The sequence below is a fragment of the Astyanax mexicanus genome, chromosome 14 (genome assembly GCF_023375975.1).
Source record: "Astyanax mexicanus isolate ESR-SI-001 chromosome 14, AstMex3_surface, whole genome shotgun sequence".
NCBI lineage: Eukaryota > Metazoa > Chordata > Actinopteri > Characiformes > Acestrorhamphidae > Astyanax > Astyanax mexicanus.
In genome coordinates this window covers 17,864,752-17,878,395 of record NC_064421.1, presented here as the reverse complement: position 1 = coordinate 17,878,395, position 13,644 = coordinate 17,864,752, and the positions used below count along the sequence as shown (strand labels likewise).

Here is a 13,644-nt window from a genome sequence, read left to right as displayed (position 1 = left end):
AGCTGAGGAGTAGTAGACAGTGTTTTTCGTTAAGCCGTTAAGAGACTGGGGACTTCAGCCTGGCCCTGACTTCCTCTGAACCCATGGCAACCATGTACAGACTGCTATGATATCATTTGATTTATTCTGGTTCATGGAGTCTGAACTGTCTGTAAAGGCAAATGATGACTAATTCATGCCGCCAGATTTCACTGTATTTTACATCACTTTCTTGATGAAGCCTTCTCACCTGTTCTTTGTATTTTATTTTTAATTTTTTTTTCAGGATTACGTTTTGCCATCTGCCCTTCCAGAGTAAGTGGCTGTACATCGGCACAGAAAGAGGGAACATTCATATTGTTAATGTGGAGTCCTTTACTCTCTCAGGCTATGTCATCATGTGGAACAAAGCCATTGAACTGTGAGTATGCTTTACTTCGTCTTTCCTAGAGCAGGGAAAAACATAAAAAAAAAAAAAAATAACCATATTGTTCCTGCTGTAAAAGGTTTACCCTTGTGTGCCATTTAATAAAAATAAAAGAATGTGATTGGTCATTTGTGTGCAAATAGTTTGATTTCCTGCCTGATTGCAGAAAATTATGCTGTAGAAGCATCGCAGTTAAAGGGACATCATAACGACTTTATTTCACTTCTCAAACAACATAATCCAATTCAGTTTGCTGAGTCAGTAAAATAAAACAAAGAATGAAATTGCCTATTATACAGCATGCTGTGTTTTTGGTGTTACAAATGCATACTGATACTTTAACATTTGTATTTTGTACTTTGTTAAGGTTTTTAATCATATATCGCAACTTGCCATTTCTTTTGAACATTGAGATATGAGTTTTTGTTGTAGTGCTTTCAACAGTTAATCTTTTTATTTTTTTAAATTAGGTAATAAATCACGTTACCAAGTTTAGAGGGGCACTTCACTTATTGGCAGTTTTATTTAGCATTGTCCCTCTTGTTGAGTTAAAAGGGTAGCTGGATTGTTCTTTATTTATGCTGAAATATGGATTAAAGCTCAAAATACTCTTTTGATTAACCAATATTTTTATTTCCATCAATTGACAACACTAGCAGAGTCCCTGGGCATGTTACCCATGTAAGGACTACGTCTGGTCAGTATGGTTAAAAACTATTAATGCCACCAGTGATGCCAAAAATAAATTTCCTTTTATTCTACCATCTACAAACACAATCCCTATTCCACAGTTTTGAAGTAACAGCCCCAGTGTCAAACTCTACAGTCTGCTAGACTCATATAAACACTGTAGGTGTTAATTCAGCTCTCAGAAGTTTGCTGTGCATGCATTATTTGCTTCTTTGACTCTTTGACAATAATAATAATATAATCATACATACATGCAAGTAACTACATGTCATGAGTTAATGGCTTGGGAGGTCTGTCGCAGGCAGACTCATGTCCGAGTTTTTCCAGTGGTATGATGCTGAGTGAAAATCATTTGCTGTGGCTATCTTTGCCTCTTTCTACCCTCATCACAGTTTCAGAGATGCAGGCCTCCAGATGAGTTGTCATAGAAACAAGGAGGAAGTTAAAAGAATGCTCAGACACATTTGGTTTTGTTCTTTTTTTTTTTTTTCCGAAGCAGAAAATTCTGTGAACTAAGCTCCAAAACAAGAAAGTTAGACTGACAAACGCTCTGTAAAAAGTCTCAGAAAATGGCTTAATTAGATTAGCTTTAAGCAGTTTGTTTACTAGTAGTGACGTCGTTAACATGTTAAACTCATTAGCTCGCGCGACTTTTATCTGCGATTCACAAATTAACATATCCAGAGCAATCATTTTACCAAATTTGGCCCTAATGTCCTCCCTTAGTTTAAAACAAATCCTGGTGATGTAGTAGCGGTTTTATTTGGCAGTGTAAACATATGTCCGCTACAGTTGGGTTTAGAATGTAGATTACTTTTAATTTTTGTTGTAATATGGATTAAATCATATATTGCACTCTCTGCATTCCCTCCCCTCTCTCTTTTTTTCTCTCTTTATCTCTCACACACTAAGTTTGCCATGTTTCCTCACCTCCCTGCTTAATCCTACTGTTTATCTGTTGTCTTGTTTAACAGTAGGATTTTTATAGTTTGAGCAGCAAGCTATACTGTGGTAGTGCTCCTTTGCTCCTTTAAAGCTTCACAAGCTTTTTTTTTTTTTTTTTTTTAAATAGTAGTTAATAAGATACATATAAACATATCTGAATATTAAAAAAAGGTTCATTACATTAATTTGTATTTTACATTGATTTAAATATCCATTATTAAAAGTTTCAGTGTTTAGTATAAAAATGCGATTTAAATATGATTAAATACAGCAAATTATGTGATTTTATTTGTTTTTTTTTTATCAGCAGCCGTATTTATTAGCCTTATGAACTGAAAACCTGTCGAGAAAGTTAGGGTTGTTAATTTTCCACTGGTTCAGTAATGATGGTGATGAGTTAAAGGCAGAAGCTTTAAAGCTCTATGTGGTCAGAATGGAGTCTCTCTGGTGTCCATCTTCACTTTGCTGTTCCTGCTGTTGTTGCTATGGAGATAGTATCTTTCACATTCCAGGGGGTGTAATTAAATTACTTTCCAAGCGCATTGAGGTAGAAAACAAATGTTATTTTGATATATGCTCAAGGTCATCTAAGCTCATCCTAAACATCAAACTCAGACTCTCTTAAATTGATTCAGCTGTGGATCTTCTTCTTTTCTGTGTTTTTATGCTTTAGCTCTTCAAAAACCCACCCTGGACCTGTGGTACACATCAGTGATAACCCTATGGATGAGGGCAAGGTAAGAGACCCAAAGCATTGGCATACCTTATTATTGGTTATAATGAGTATAAATGGTAGTGAAATGTAGCTTAATAAAAGTTGATACTGAATTAATCCTTTCTGTTTTGTAGCTTTTAATTGGTTTTGAATGTGGTTTCGTCGTTCTGTGGGACCTGAAATCAAAGAAAGCTGATTACCGTTACACTTATGATGAGGTAAAAACTTGGTTCTATTTTTTTTTTTAAATCTATTAAAATTATGGTTTGGACACACAGGCACAGATTAAGGTTTAAGGCGGGGCTAAATATAATAAGGTGAAATTAATTTATTTCCAGTAATGTGCCATTTTGATAGAATGGATTGAGCATCAATCTGGTCCTGGTGCCTCACACACCTTTTTTGCCTGCTTTATAAAAATATCAAAAACAAATGTGACCAAGTGAATAAATTGTTAATGTTAAGATGTTTTGCTTTTATAAAAATGAACATAACATAATTAATAACATAAACAATAGCATATTTAATAGATAATTAATAGAGAGGTCTGTAATTAATTTAATATGTTGACACTGTGTGTTTGGTTCTACACTTAGTAAGTGAATTTTTTAAGCGTAGTAGGGTGATATTAACAGTGTAGCTGTGGAGAACCACTGCACGATTTTATGGTAATTAGGTATGCTAAAGCAGAGATATGCTAGGGTTAGGACAAACAATTCCTATGCAGAACGCTTAGCCTTGTTTTAGTTTTTATTCTCAAGATTTTTACTTTAGTAAGGATGGACAGTGATTCAATATCATTATATATTATGATAGAAAACTTTAAATAACTGCAATAAGATTTTCAAACAAACGTTCAATATTTTAGTATACATTATTTATATTACATGACAAGGTTTTTTTTTAAGAAGTTTACATATACAGACACAATTTTGGGTATTGTTCGATACTTTCCTCCCCTTTTTTTTATTATCTTATTTTTTGTAAGATTTTTCTAATGTTATACGATACTTAAAATCCATTGTTCTAGGTTTTTTCCTAAAAGAGCATTATAGTAGTTTTGAGTTCTTTATGCATTTAATACATCATCAGATGAAGCTGTATCCTCTCAAATATGCAATGCTTGTTATCTCCTAGACTGGCATTTATTCTTTTACGTTGCCTGTTTTTTGGCAGCTTAATAAAAAAAAAAAAAAAAAAAACCTCCAACAAAAGCTCTGGAAACCACAACCTGAGAATCACTAATATACACTATGCATATTGAGATAATGATGCATTTTGTCTGTTGGATGTCTCAAACTAAGCATCTAAGCCATGTTTGCCTTTTATTTCTCCCCATAAGAAGCTTTAATATGCAAGGCTGTGTGTTTTGCCTGTCCTAGATGTCCTGTGTTTGATTACTCATCCTTTGTTTGGCCTGTAGGCGATCCACTCTGTGGCCTGGCACCATGAGGGGAAACAGTTTGTGTGCAGTCACTCAGATGGTACACTTACCACATGGAATGTACGATCCCCTGCCAAGCCTGCACAGATCATTACACCACATGGTAAGCTCCTGCCCAAACACACTCCATGTGTTCCAGTTAGACCTAGTGCTTCCCAGTGCTTCAAAGTAGCCCAACATGTTTAACTCAGCTTGGGTTTTGTTTGAGGCTATAATAGTAAAAGCTTCTAAATCAGGGTCTTAAGAAGATTAAGACTGACATTAAAAGGCGCCAGTAATGTCCTCAAGTTCAGTTAAATTGATTATTAATAAATTTATTTGCGTGGTTAATGAATTTAAATTTCTTTCAGGTAAGCAACCCAAGGATGGTAAAAAGCCTGAACCCTGCAAGCCCATTCTGAAAGTGGAGTACAAAACAGCCAGGGCAGGGTAAGTGGGAATCCCTAGTGCATCTGTGTAGTTTATGATTTTCAACTCTGGTGTCTTTTGTATATGTCCAATGATGGATGGCTGGATAGATGGAAGATAAAGCACAGTCTTGACTCTTCTTGATAATTAAACTAATATATCATGAATGTATACGTGCAATTTGTGACCAATATGAGTTCCTGCTTTTGTGGATTTACTTTTTTTTTTATTTTTTTTTTACTTTTCTAATTCTCCCACATTTTCTACCCAATTTAGAGGGTCAATAGCCCAATCCGCAATCACATAAACTCCCTTAACACTGTGTGATAACATGGGGATGACTAGCACCTCCTCTGACGCATGAAGTCAGCCATCACCTCGTTTCGTAGTACTCTGAGCAAAGCATGATAAACAAACTGTGAATCTAATGTCTTGTATCACATTAAATTGTGGGCTGACTGTGTCTTTTTACAACTGACCAGGCCAGTTCATTGAAAGCTGTGTCCACTCTGATATATTCAGTGGTGTCCTGCCACATCAGTGTGTGTGGTTCTTAATTCCTGTTTTCTCTTGTTGTGGTAAGCTTTCTTTCTTCCTGTTTTCTTTAGGGAAGCTTTCATGATATTGTCTGGAGGTCTTTCGTATGATACTGTAGGCCGCAGGGCCTGTCTGACTGTGATGCATGGAAAGAGTACTGCAGTGCTGGAGATGGACTATCCCATTGTGGATTTTCTAGCGCTGTGTGAAACTCCCTATCCAAATGGTAAGCCACTGTTTGCACAGTACACACAGGTAACCGAAGAATAGAGCAATGCTTGTAGTGGTATTTACTTTACAAGTACTGTCAGTTTGCTGAACAAAACACTGCTGTACTGCTGTACTTATGTTATTTAGAAAGGTTCTGTTATTTTAAAAGTGGTTAAAATGAAGTTTAACAACTGTTGTCTCTGTCTCTTTCAAGATTTCCAGGAGCCTTATGCTGTTGTAGTTCTGCTGGAGAAGGATTTAGTAGTTATTGACCTTGCACAGCCTGGGTAAGTAAATAACCTAAATGTTTTAAATCCCAGTGAGATTTAAATCAGAGCTGCAACAACTCTTCCACTTTAAGTACCTTAATATTGTAATAAAAACTGTTTTTTTTTTTGCTGTTGTCATTGTGCTAGTTCTTTTCTGATTTATAGTTTATCTAATCAATCAGTTATGTAAATAGTTTTAAGTGTTCCTTTATGATTATATTCAATCCTTCCTGTGCAGGTACCCTAGCTTTGAGAGTCCATATCCTCTGAGCATCCACGAATCCCCTGTGACCTGCTGCGAGTACTTTGCTGACTGCCCTACTGAACTCATCCCTGCACTTTACTCTGTGGGCTCCAGGCAGAAAAGGCAAGGCTACAGTAAAAAGGTAATTGAATTCACATCTTTGAACAAAGAATATTGTTCTTCCTTCTTGTCCTGCAAGTTTATATATATTGTAAAAAGATGCAATTTACAAAGAGCTGTTTTGAATTGTAGGAATGGCCTATAAGTGGTGGAAACTGGGGTCAGGGTGCACAAAGCTATCCAGAGATCATTATCACAGGGTGAGCCTCTGTTTGTGCAGTTTTCTGTCAATCATATATGTGCATTGTATTTAAATCCATGTCTTTTACATATGTAGCAGTATGTAAATTGATTACCAAAACGGGACAGTTTTTTGAATATATAAGCCTTATTTATTTATTTATTTATTTATTTATTTTTCTCTTTTTTTTGCAGACATGCTGATGGCTCAGTCAAGTTTTGGGATGCTTCTGCATGTGAGTGTCTCTTGCTCTCACCACATGATCGGTATACAAAGAGGTCACATTGTATTTACATTCACTCAAAAATCTGTTAATCAGATCACTGCAGTTAACTGATTTATTTAAGCAAACAACATACTCATATTTTTTAGAAAATTAGAGTAAAATCTTGAAATCCTACTCAGTTATTTAATTTATTAGGCTGTGTACACTCTTAAACAGAACATTCTTGGATTTCTTAGTCTGCAAATGCATTAAAACACACTGCAGTGTTCAAAAAATAAGTGAGCAGCATTTAAAATAGCACCTGCAAGAAAAAAACACTTTAGGAGCAGCACTGAAATTTATGTATGTATGTTCATATTGTGACTCGATGTGAATTTGGGTTTAAATTATGTTTGTTGATTAATGTTTGTTAAAATATGTGTTATTATTTGAGATTATTATATTATTATATTATATTATAGATTAAGTTCTAAAGCAGAAATTTGTTTATGTAAAAATTAACGTAAGCTGGTTAAATGTATTACTTACAAACTCTGATGTTCTGAAATAATTGGATTATGAAATCCTTGTAAACGCACTCATTGCGAAATAAAAGGTGTGTTGAAGTCTCATTGTGTTGAAGCCATCTGATGTTGCCTCCTTGTGATCTAGTAATGTTACAGGTCCTGTACAAGTTGAAAACTGTAAAAGTATTTGAAAAAGCTCGCAATAAGGAAGAGAAGCCCAGCACTGACATAGTGGAAGAAGACCCTTTTGCTATTCAGAGCCTGTCCTGGTGCCCTGAGAGCCGAGTGCTATGTGTGGCTGGGGTCTCTGCTCATGTCCTTGTTTACTGGTTCAGCAAACAGGAAATCACCACAGAGGAGGTTCAGGTATGACTCAGGGTTCACACATCAACCACAGTTTGACCTCTTTTAACTTGGCTGCTTCAGCAGTTTTTAAATAGAATCAAAAACAAGCCAGGCTTTTTGGAGATGCTTATTCTTATGCAAAAAGCAACAATGCTTTTTTTTTATATATTTGTATGTACCAACATAATCAAACATGCTTAATAGCAGAAATATTGCAACATATACAGAGTGAAAATAAGTTTGTTATAAATTTCTGTTACAATTTATTATTATAATTTTTTATTTGTTTCAACTGTTTGTATGTAGCTGTTGGAAGTACGTATGCAGCCTGAGCTGAATGAAGTAGACTCTCCAGATGCAGGAGGAGAACAGGCTTCAGCCGTGTCCACTCCTGGAGCTTCTTCCAGTCCTCAAACCAGTGACCCCCAAAAACATCCATCTACCAGCAGCAACAACTCATCTGATGGCCTGCGGGATAATGTACCCTGTCTGAGGTATGAGGATCACTATCTCTGATCATGAAAAGCATATTTTTTTTAAATTTCCTACTATAACAGACACACTTTAGCTCTGGGAAGTCTTGATTATGAATTGATTATATGCATCAGGTGTGTTGGAACTGGCTAGTCAGTAAAATGAACAGTAATTTAGGTCATTCAAGACCACTGCTTGAAATTACCAAGTCAACTCATTATTATTATTATAATTAGCTTAGTCATATTTAATCTTTAGTGCCACTGTAAATTCCAGTCAGCTGTCTATTTGCATGGACATTTCTTGCCAGAAACTGCTTATCACAATCATTGCCACCCACTGCACTGTTTACTGTGGGTGGTAACACCTATGATTTAATCCTGGTGCACAAGACACTTAATCAAGGAATGTTAAATTCCTGTACAATATCTGTAACATCTTGCATTCACTTACAGATCTCGTTAAAACTACAATAGTTTATATTGTCTTGTCATGAGAACACTGACAAGTGTTGAGCCTCAAACAATAGAACACACCTTACAACTTACATGTTTGGGTGTTCCCAAGCTGTCTCTTGAGGCAACTCTTCATGATTTAATTTACATACTTTCCCATGACTTTTGGCATGTCTGTGTATTTGCCCAAATTAGGCCTGCCACAATAACAATAGCTTGTCTCAGAAATTATTATGATAAATGATGATAGTGGAATTTGAAGAGGCTTCAAATGACATTGACATAATGATAATTTGTATTTAATTATATATTGGGAAATATATACTATTTTTATGTTATTTTTATGTCACCTACTGCAGTCCACACTGTGTGTATGAAGTCACAGTTTTTAAGCATTACAGGACTGGCTAAAATACTGTTCTTTGGTATATATGTGAACAAACATACAAATAAACACAATTGACAATATCACTATTATGAAAAATGACTGAGGTCATGCCCATTTATTGTACTATAAGTCAATTATGGAATTATGATTACAGACCTAGCCCAAATACTGTAGTCTAGAACTTGGTGGATTTGTACCAAAATAATCTATTAAATTGAATCAAAACGTGGTGTAATCTGGAGAATTCACCATTCGCGTATTTGTTTTCTATACAATGATTGAATCATATTACTGCCCCTGTCCCAGTCCCTGTTCTGTAACAAATGGTTTAATTTTAATGTGTGGCTGCTTTTTTGCACTTCAGAGTTAGAAACACACCACTGAAGCAGTCTCCAGGCTACCAGGTGGAACTGGTCATTCAGCTGGTGTGGGTCAGCGGGGAGCCGCCACAGCAAATCACCAGCCTGGCTGTCAACTCCGCATATGGCCTGTAATCCCACACAGCATATTTATATTTATTTACAGTTTTCCTTTCTGCTTCTTCATTAGTGCTAACTGCTTCTGTTGTGTTGCAGAGTGGCTTTCGGTAATAGTAATGGGCTGGCAGTTGTGGACTACCTTCAGAAGACCCTGCTGATCAATGTGGGCACAGCAGAGCTGTACGGCTCCTCTGATCCACATCAGAGACAACCACGCTCACCCCGTAAAGCAAGGCAACCGTCTGGAGGTGAGGAAAACGCTGATTGCATGTTTTCTACTAATAATCGCACTGTGTAAGTGAGCATCAGTCAGTATGTCTGTCTGTTTGACTAGGAGGCAGTTCAGGCTGTGCTCATAATCAGCAGGCTTGGCCTAAAAACTTTAGTGGCCCTGCTATGCCCCACAACCCCCACCATTGCGAGTAGCTGTTCCTGGCAGAGTATCCATCTGGCCTCTTGAACTGAGACGGTAAACAGAATCAGATAAGGGGGTTTGTGAGCATGCACTCCTGACAAAAAATTTTTGGAATCATTAGTCATATTAATAATCTTTGTAATAATTGTATAGCCAATCATTAATTATAAAGTGTAAAACAATATCATACCTTAAGTTTAAAAGGCATTTAAGACATTACTTTTTAAATTGGCACCTAAAACAAAAAAGGATTTAATGAGGAATAAAAACACTGTGAGTAAGAAATTCCATATAATTGTTTTTTTTTTTTTTTTTTTTAAATTGGTCACCTTTTGAAATACAATACTTGTTTTTATCTGTATTATTCTATGTTTCTTAGTCTTTTTATGTATATATATATCTGTACTGTATCCATAATATAGATTTTACATAAGGGGTGTCACAAGGGGCCAATGTGGCTGCAGGTTTTCATACATTTATGTAATTTATACATATATGCGTGTGTTTGTGTGTGAAATCATTATCTTCACCCTTTTAGTTGTACAGTTTAAGTGATGTATTTTTCTTTTTTTAAGTCATGTCTAATCTTTTCTATGTTTTCCATGTTCTTCTTGCTGTGCACAGTATAAAACCCATGGAAGCCACATTTCAATCTTGGACTGAATTCATGACTATACCCAATTTTCTTCTCAGCAGACGCATTTTTCTGAGTGTTATTCATTGAAAAGGAATCTCATTGTGTGTAAAACATAGAAACATAGTTGAATTCAATAGTTGAATTCTGTCCTCTGACTGTGGGTGTTCCATGATGTTTTAACTTTCATTTTTAATTTCCTGTGGTTGTTTTTGTCTCACCCTTGCATTTGTTGATCTCTCTCTGTGGTTTTGTAAAGACAATCTGCAATCGAAGTCTTGCATGTCCGGCCTCTCTAACTTTTATTCTGAATCTGTGAAAAAACTCCGCTCTTCTTATCTCAGTAAGTCATCTGACATCCTCCAGCATCTCTCTTTCTTTCTTTCTAACACTGTCTGCTGTCCTGTCTGTCTCTCTGTTTATGGTTAGCTTTTAATTTTATTTGATTTCACTTCATTGTAATTGATCGTCTCAACGTGTGACTCAGTTACTTGTCGTTCGTTAGGTGTTCTATAACACGTTGCTTGTGTTCACTAGGTCTCTGTGATGTCAATGATGGGTCGTTGGGGTCAGAAGACCGGTGTAAGTCACCTACATCAGGTAACTTTTATCCTTTTTATCTGTTTTTATCCTTTTTATACTGTCCCAAGATGTTACCACAGTATGTGAATTTGCCAGTGTTCGACAATAATGTAAGCTACAAAAGTAGTGCATCGTCTATTAGAAGTGCAGAACCACGAGTACTGCAAATACCAGCACTGTGTATGAATGGTGCTTAACCAGCCTTTTATCTTTGGGGTCAATTTGACTCCATTCATTGTTTTAAAGGCTCTAAAAAAATGGTTGACATTAGTTTTGTGATTCATGTTTATTGTCTTTTTTTAATTTAAATGTTTAAACTTCAATGTTTGTGTTTGTTAGGGCTGTTTATTGGCATAAACCTCATAAATATTAATATTTCACACATTTGTGTGGTAATAATGTTGAAGTCACTATGACATTCAGTTTTATAATCCTTCTCCAAATGTCCCTTCACTTTAGGCCGTGTCTTAACAACACAATACTTATTATACTAAAAAAAACACATAATAATACCAGAACCACTGTAACTGTAACTATAATAATTTTCTGAAGCTTTAAATTGCTGTGATCATATTGCCGCAGAGAATGAAGGGTTTTCCTAATTTTGAGGATAGCAGGAGGGTTAATAACAGCAGGACCACCATGTAACTATGGAATCTGTTATTGCTACGTAGGTTCTGGCTCACCTTGCCATTCAGATGATGAAAGCAAACAAAAGTTTCTTGAAAGGGGTATGGTACTGACATTTTTACTAGAATTACAAGAATTTACCGTCTTTTCTCTACACTGAACGCTGACATGTTCTTTTTAAAACATTTTCCAGTGAAGTCGAAAAGCAAGCTGATATCAAAGAGTGTTGCCAATGACTTTGGTACTGTATGAGTTTTTTGTTGTTTTTGTTTTACTATAAAATTCTTTCCACTAATGCACCGGCCTTTGACTCTGAGAAGCTAACCGAAATGACGTTTGTGCTGTCCAATGCTCTGCTGTGAAAAAAGTTTGTGGGTATAGTAAACAGAATAGTGCACAAGAAGAGTTTTGAGTGACTTGGGATCCCACAACCCTGAACAGCTTGACATCCTTTCGCATGATCTTCAGAATTACTTAAGAACTGTAGGCTGTAGTTTAAATGCGTGCTAAAGGCACCAGAATAGCAATTCAGTTCAGATAGCCTAAAGGCCATCGCACACCAGACATGGGAAGAATGTGTAAGACTAACTTGACTTGTGGAGGAAGCAAAGTAAAGACTTTTAACCCCACTATCTAGATTCCCCTAGAGATGGTTTCTTTTAGCTTATCCAGTAAGTATGTAAATATGTGTAAGAGTAAATATGCTTATCCAGTAAGAGTAAATATGTGAGCTCTGCTCTGTTGTGCAAACGGCTAATAACCCACAACAGCAACCAATAGCAGTCAGAAAGGTTAAAGAACCTGTAGCTCCGGGGGATTCACATACTCTCTCAGCTAGCATCTAGCCCCTTAACACTTATTGGTCCATCCGTGCTCCACTCTTTGTGATGTTGGTGTGCGTGCCTCCATTAAAACTGCCGTTTAAATTTTTTTTAGGGGATTGGGTGGCACATTGTGTCTGATGAGTGATGTCCTTAAGGCTTTGGGTTTTGATGGATCCTCTGTTGTAGCTCACACTATTCACTAATGTTGAGCAATAAAATCTTTTACTAACTATCCTTTCTTCTTTCTTCTTCAAAGGCTTGTGCTTCCTGTGTTTTCTATGTCTAACATTGTTTAACTTTACAGGCTTTCTGCACAATCTGGTGATGAATTGCAAGGGTAACCCGTATGCAAGCCTTCTGTTAGCTGTCATATATATTTCTCAGCACCTTTTCTGGAATCATGCAAACACACTCAAACGCACACATCTGAAATCTCTCAATCAGTGGATAAGATGATATTTGGTTTCTCGTAGTCTAACGAAGCATCTGGTGTTCTGCTTCAGTGGTGCTGGTCCTCACTTCTACTAATCCATGCATGTTTTAATTACAGTGCCGCTAAATCTAATACGAACGACTGTACGTCTCTTCAAGGCTAAAGTAGAGTTCACGGCTGGCTGTAATTGCTCGACTTTGCATCATAATCCGCACCCTATTTCAGGCAGTTGCTCAATCAACTTTTCTCTCAAGCTAAATGGAGGAAGACACAGAATGACTAGCTTTTCTTGCTTTCTCAATCTAACCAGAGATTACATTCTTTCTTAGAACCGAACTTTTGTTGAGAACTATCATGTGTTTTTTTTACAGCTAAGATGTCACGGAAATTTAGCATGGCTGCTGATCAGAAACAAGAGGGTAAGCCTGAACTTCTCTCTCTCTCTCTCTCTCTCTCTCTCTCTCTCTCTTTCTGTCTCTAGGTAGGCTGAGTAGCTGTAGTTCCTGTGAAGAAACTGTTTTTTCATCTGGTGTTTTTAATTGTCACTGTCATGGAAAATGTTGTAGCATCCTTTTTGATGTTTTTTGACAATTTGAATCTGGAGACAGTTACGATCTATATAAATTAAATGTGTTTTAAAGGCTCCTTTACTTTAAAAACTTGTAAACATTTATATAAATTGACAGCCATCTTAAAATCCGAAGTGAAGCAGAGGTGGAAAATTGAAAAATAAGATTGCATGGACAGAAAGGATTTAAAGTGGTCTTGAAAAATGCATGTTATATGTATTAGGGATATCTGCTAGAGACCGATTATATCAGTGCATCATTTTATTTTACTTCAATTCTGGATATATATATATATATATATATATATATATATATATATATATATATATATATATATATATGGATTGCATTATTAGTATCTGGTGAAAATCTTTATGCAATAATATCACCAAATAAATTTGAGTAATTGATCAAATGTTTTGTCATATTACCAAGAATATCACTATAGCGAAAATACCCTGAAATATTGTAACATTATTTTATGTCCATTTCGCCCACCCATAATATACTGTAAG

The 13,644-nt window shown here is 36.0% G+C and overlaps 1 protein-coding gene across 10 annotated transcripts in view; it reads left to right on the top strand.

Annotated features, from left to right (window-relative positions):
• The window catches only part of stxbp5b (syntaxin binding protein 5b (tomosyn)), a 38,355-nt gene that overhangs the window by 14,866 nt on the left and 9,845 nt on the right, over positions 1-13,644 (top strand). For 2 of the 10 annotated variants that reach the window (XM_015606532.3, XM_022672989.2), the window contains exons 5-23: positions 266-400; positions 2,715-2,778; positions 2,891-2,974; positions 4,180-4,303; positions 4,551-4,629; positions 5,217-5,371; positions 5,570-5,642; positions 5,863-6,010; positions 6,121-6,188; positions 6,364-6,404; positions 7,047-7,267; positions 7,553-7,740; positions 8,928-9,053; positions 9,139-9,290; positions 10,351-10,434; positions 10,629-10,691; positions 11,348-11,404; positions 11,497-11,544; positions 12,932-12,979. In XM_015606532.3, coding sequence (XP_015462018.2) covers positions 266-400; positions 2,715-2,778; positions 2,891-2,974; positions 4,180-4,303; positions 4,551-4,629; positions 5,217-5,371; positions 5,570-5,642; positions 5,863-6,010; positions 6,121-6,188; positions 6,364-6,404; positions 7,047-7,267; positions 7,553-7,740; positions 8,928-9,053; positions 9,139-9,290; positions 10,351-10,434; positions 10,629-10,691; positions 11,348-11,404; positions 11,497-11,544; positions 12,932-12,979 — 1,958 coding nt within the window. The remainder of the gene's footprint in view (positions 1-265; positions 401-2,714; positions 2,779-2,890; positions 2,975-4,179; positions 4,304-4,550; positions 4,630-5,216; positions 5,372-5,569; positions 5,643-5,862; positions 6,011-6,120; positions 6,189-6,363; positions 6,405-7,046; positions 7,268-7,552; positions 7,741-8,927; positions 9,054-9,138; positions 9,291-10,350; positions 10,435-10,628; positions 10,692-11,347; positions 11,405-11,496; positions 11,545-12,931; positions 12,980-13,644) is intronic. The other 8 variants (XM_007251969.4, XM_007251968.4, XM_022672994.2 and 5 more) reach the window with 5 other exon arrangements.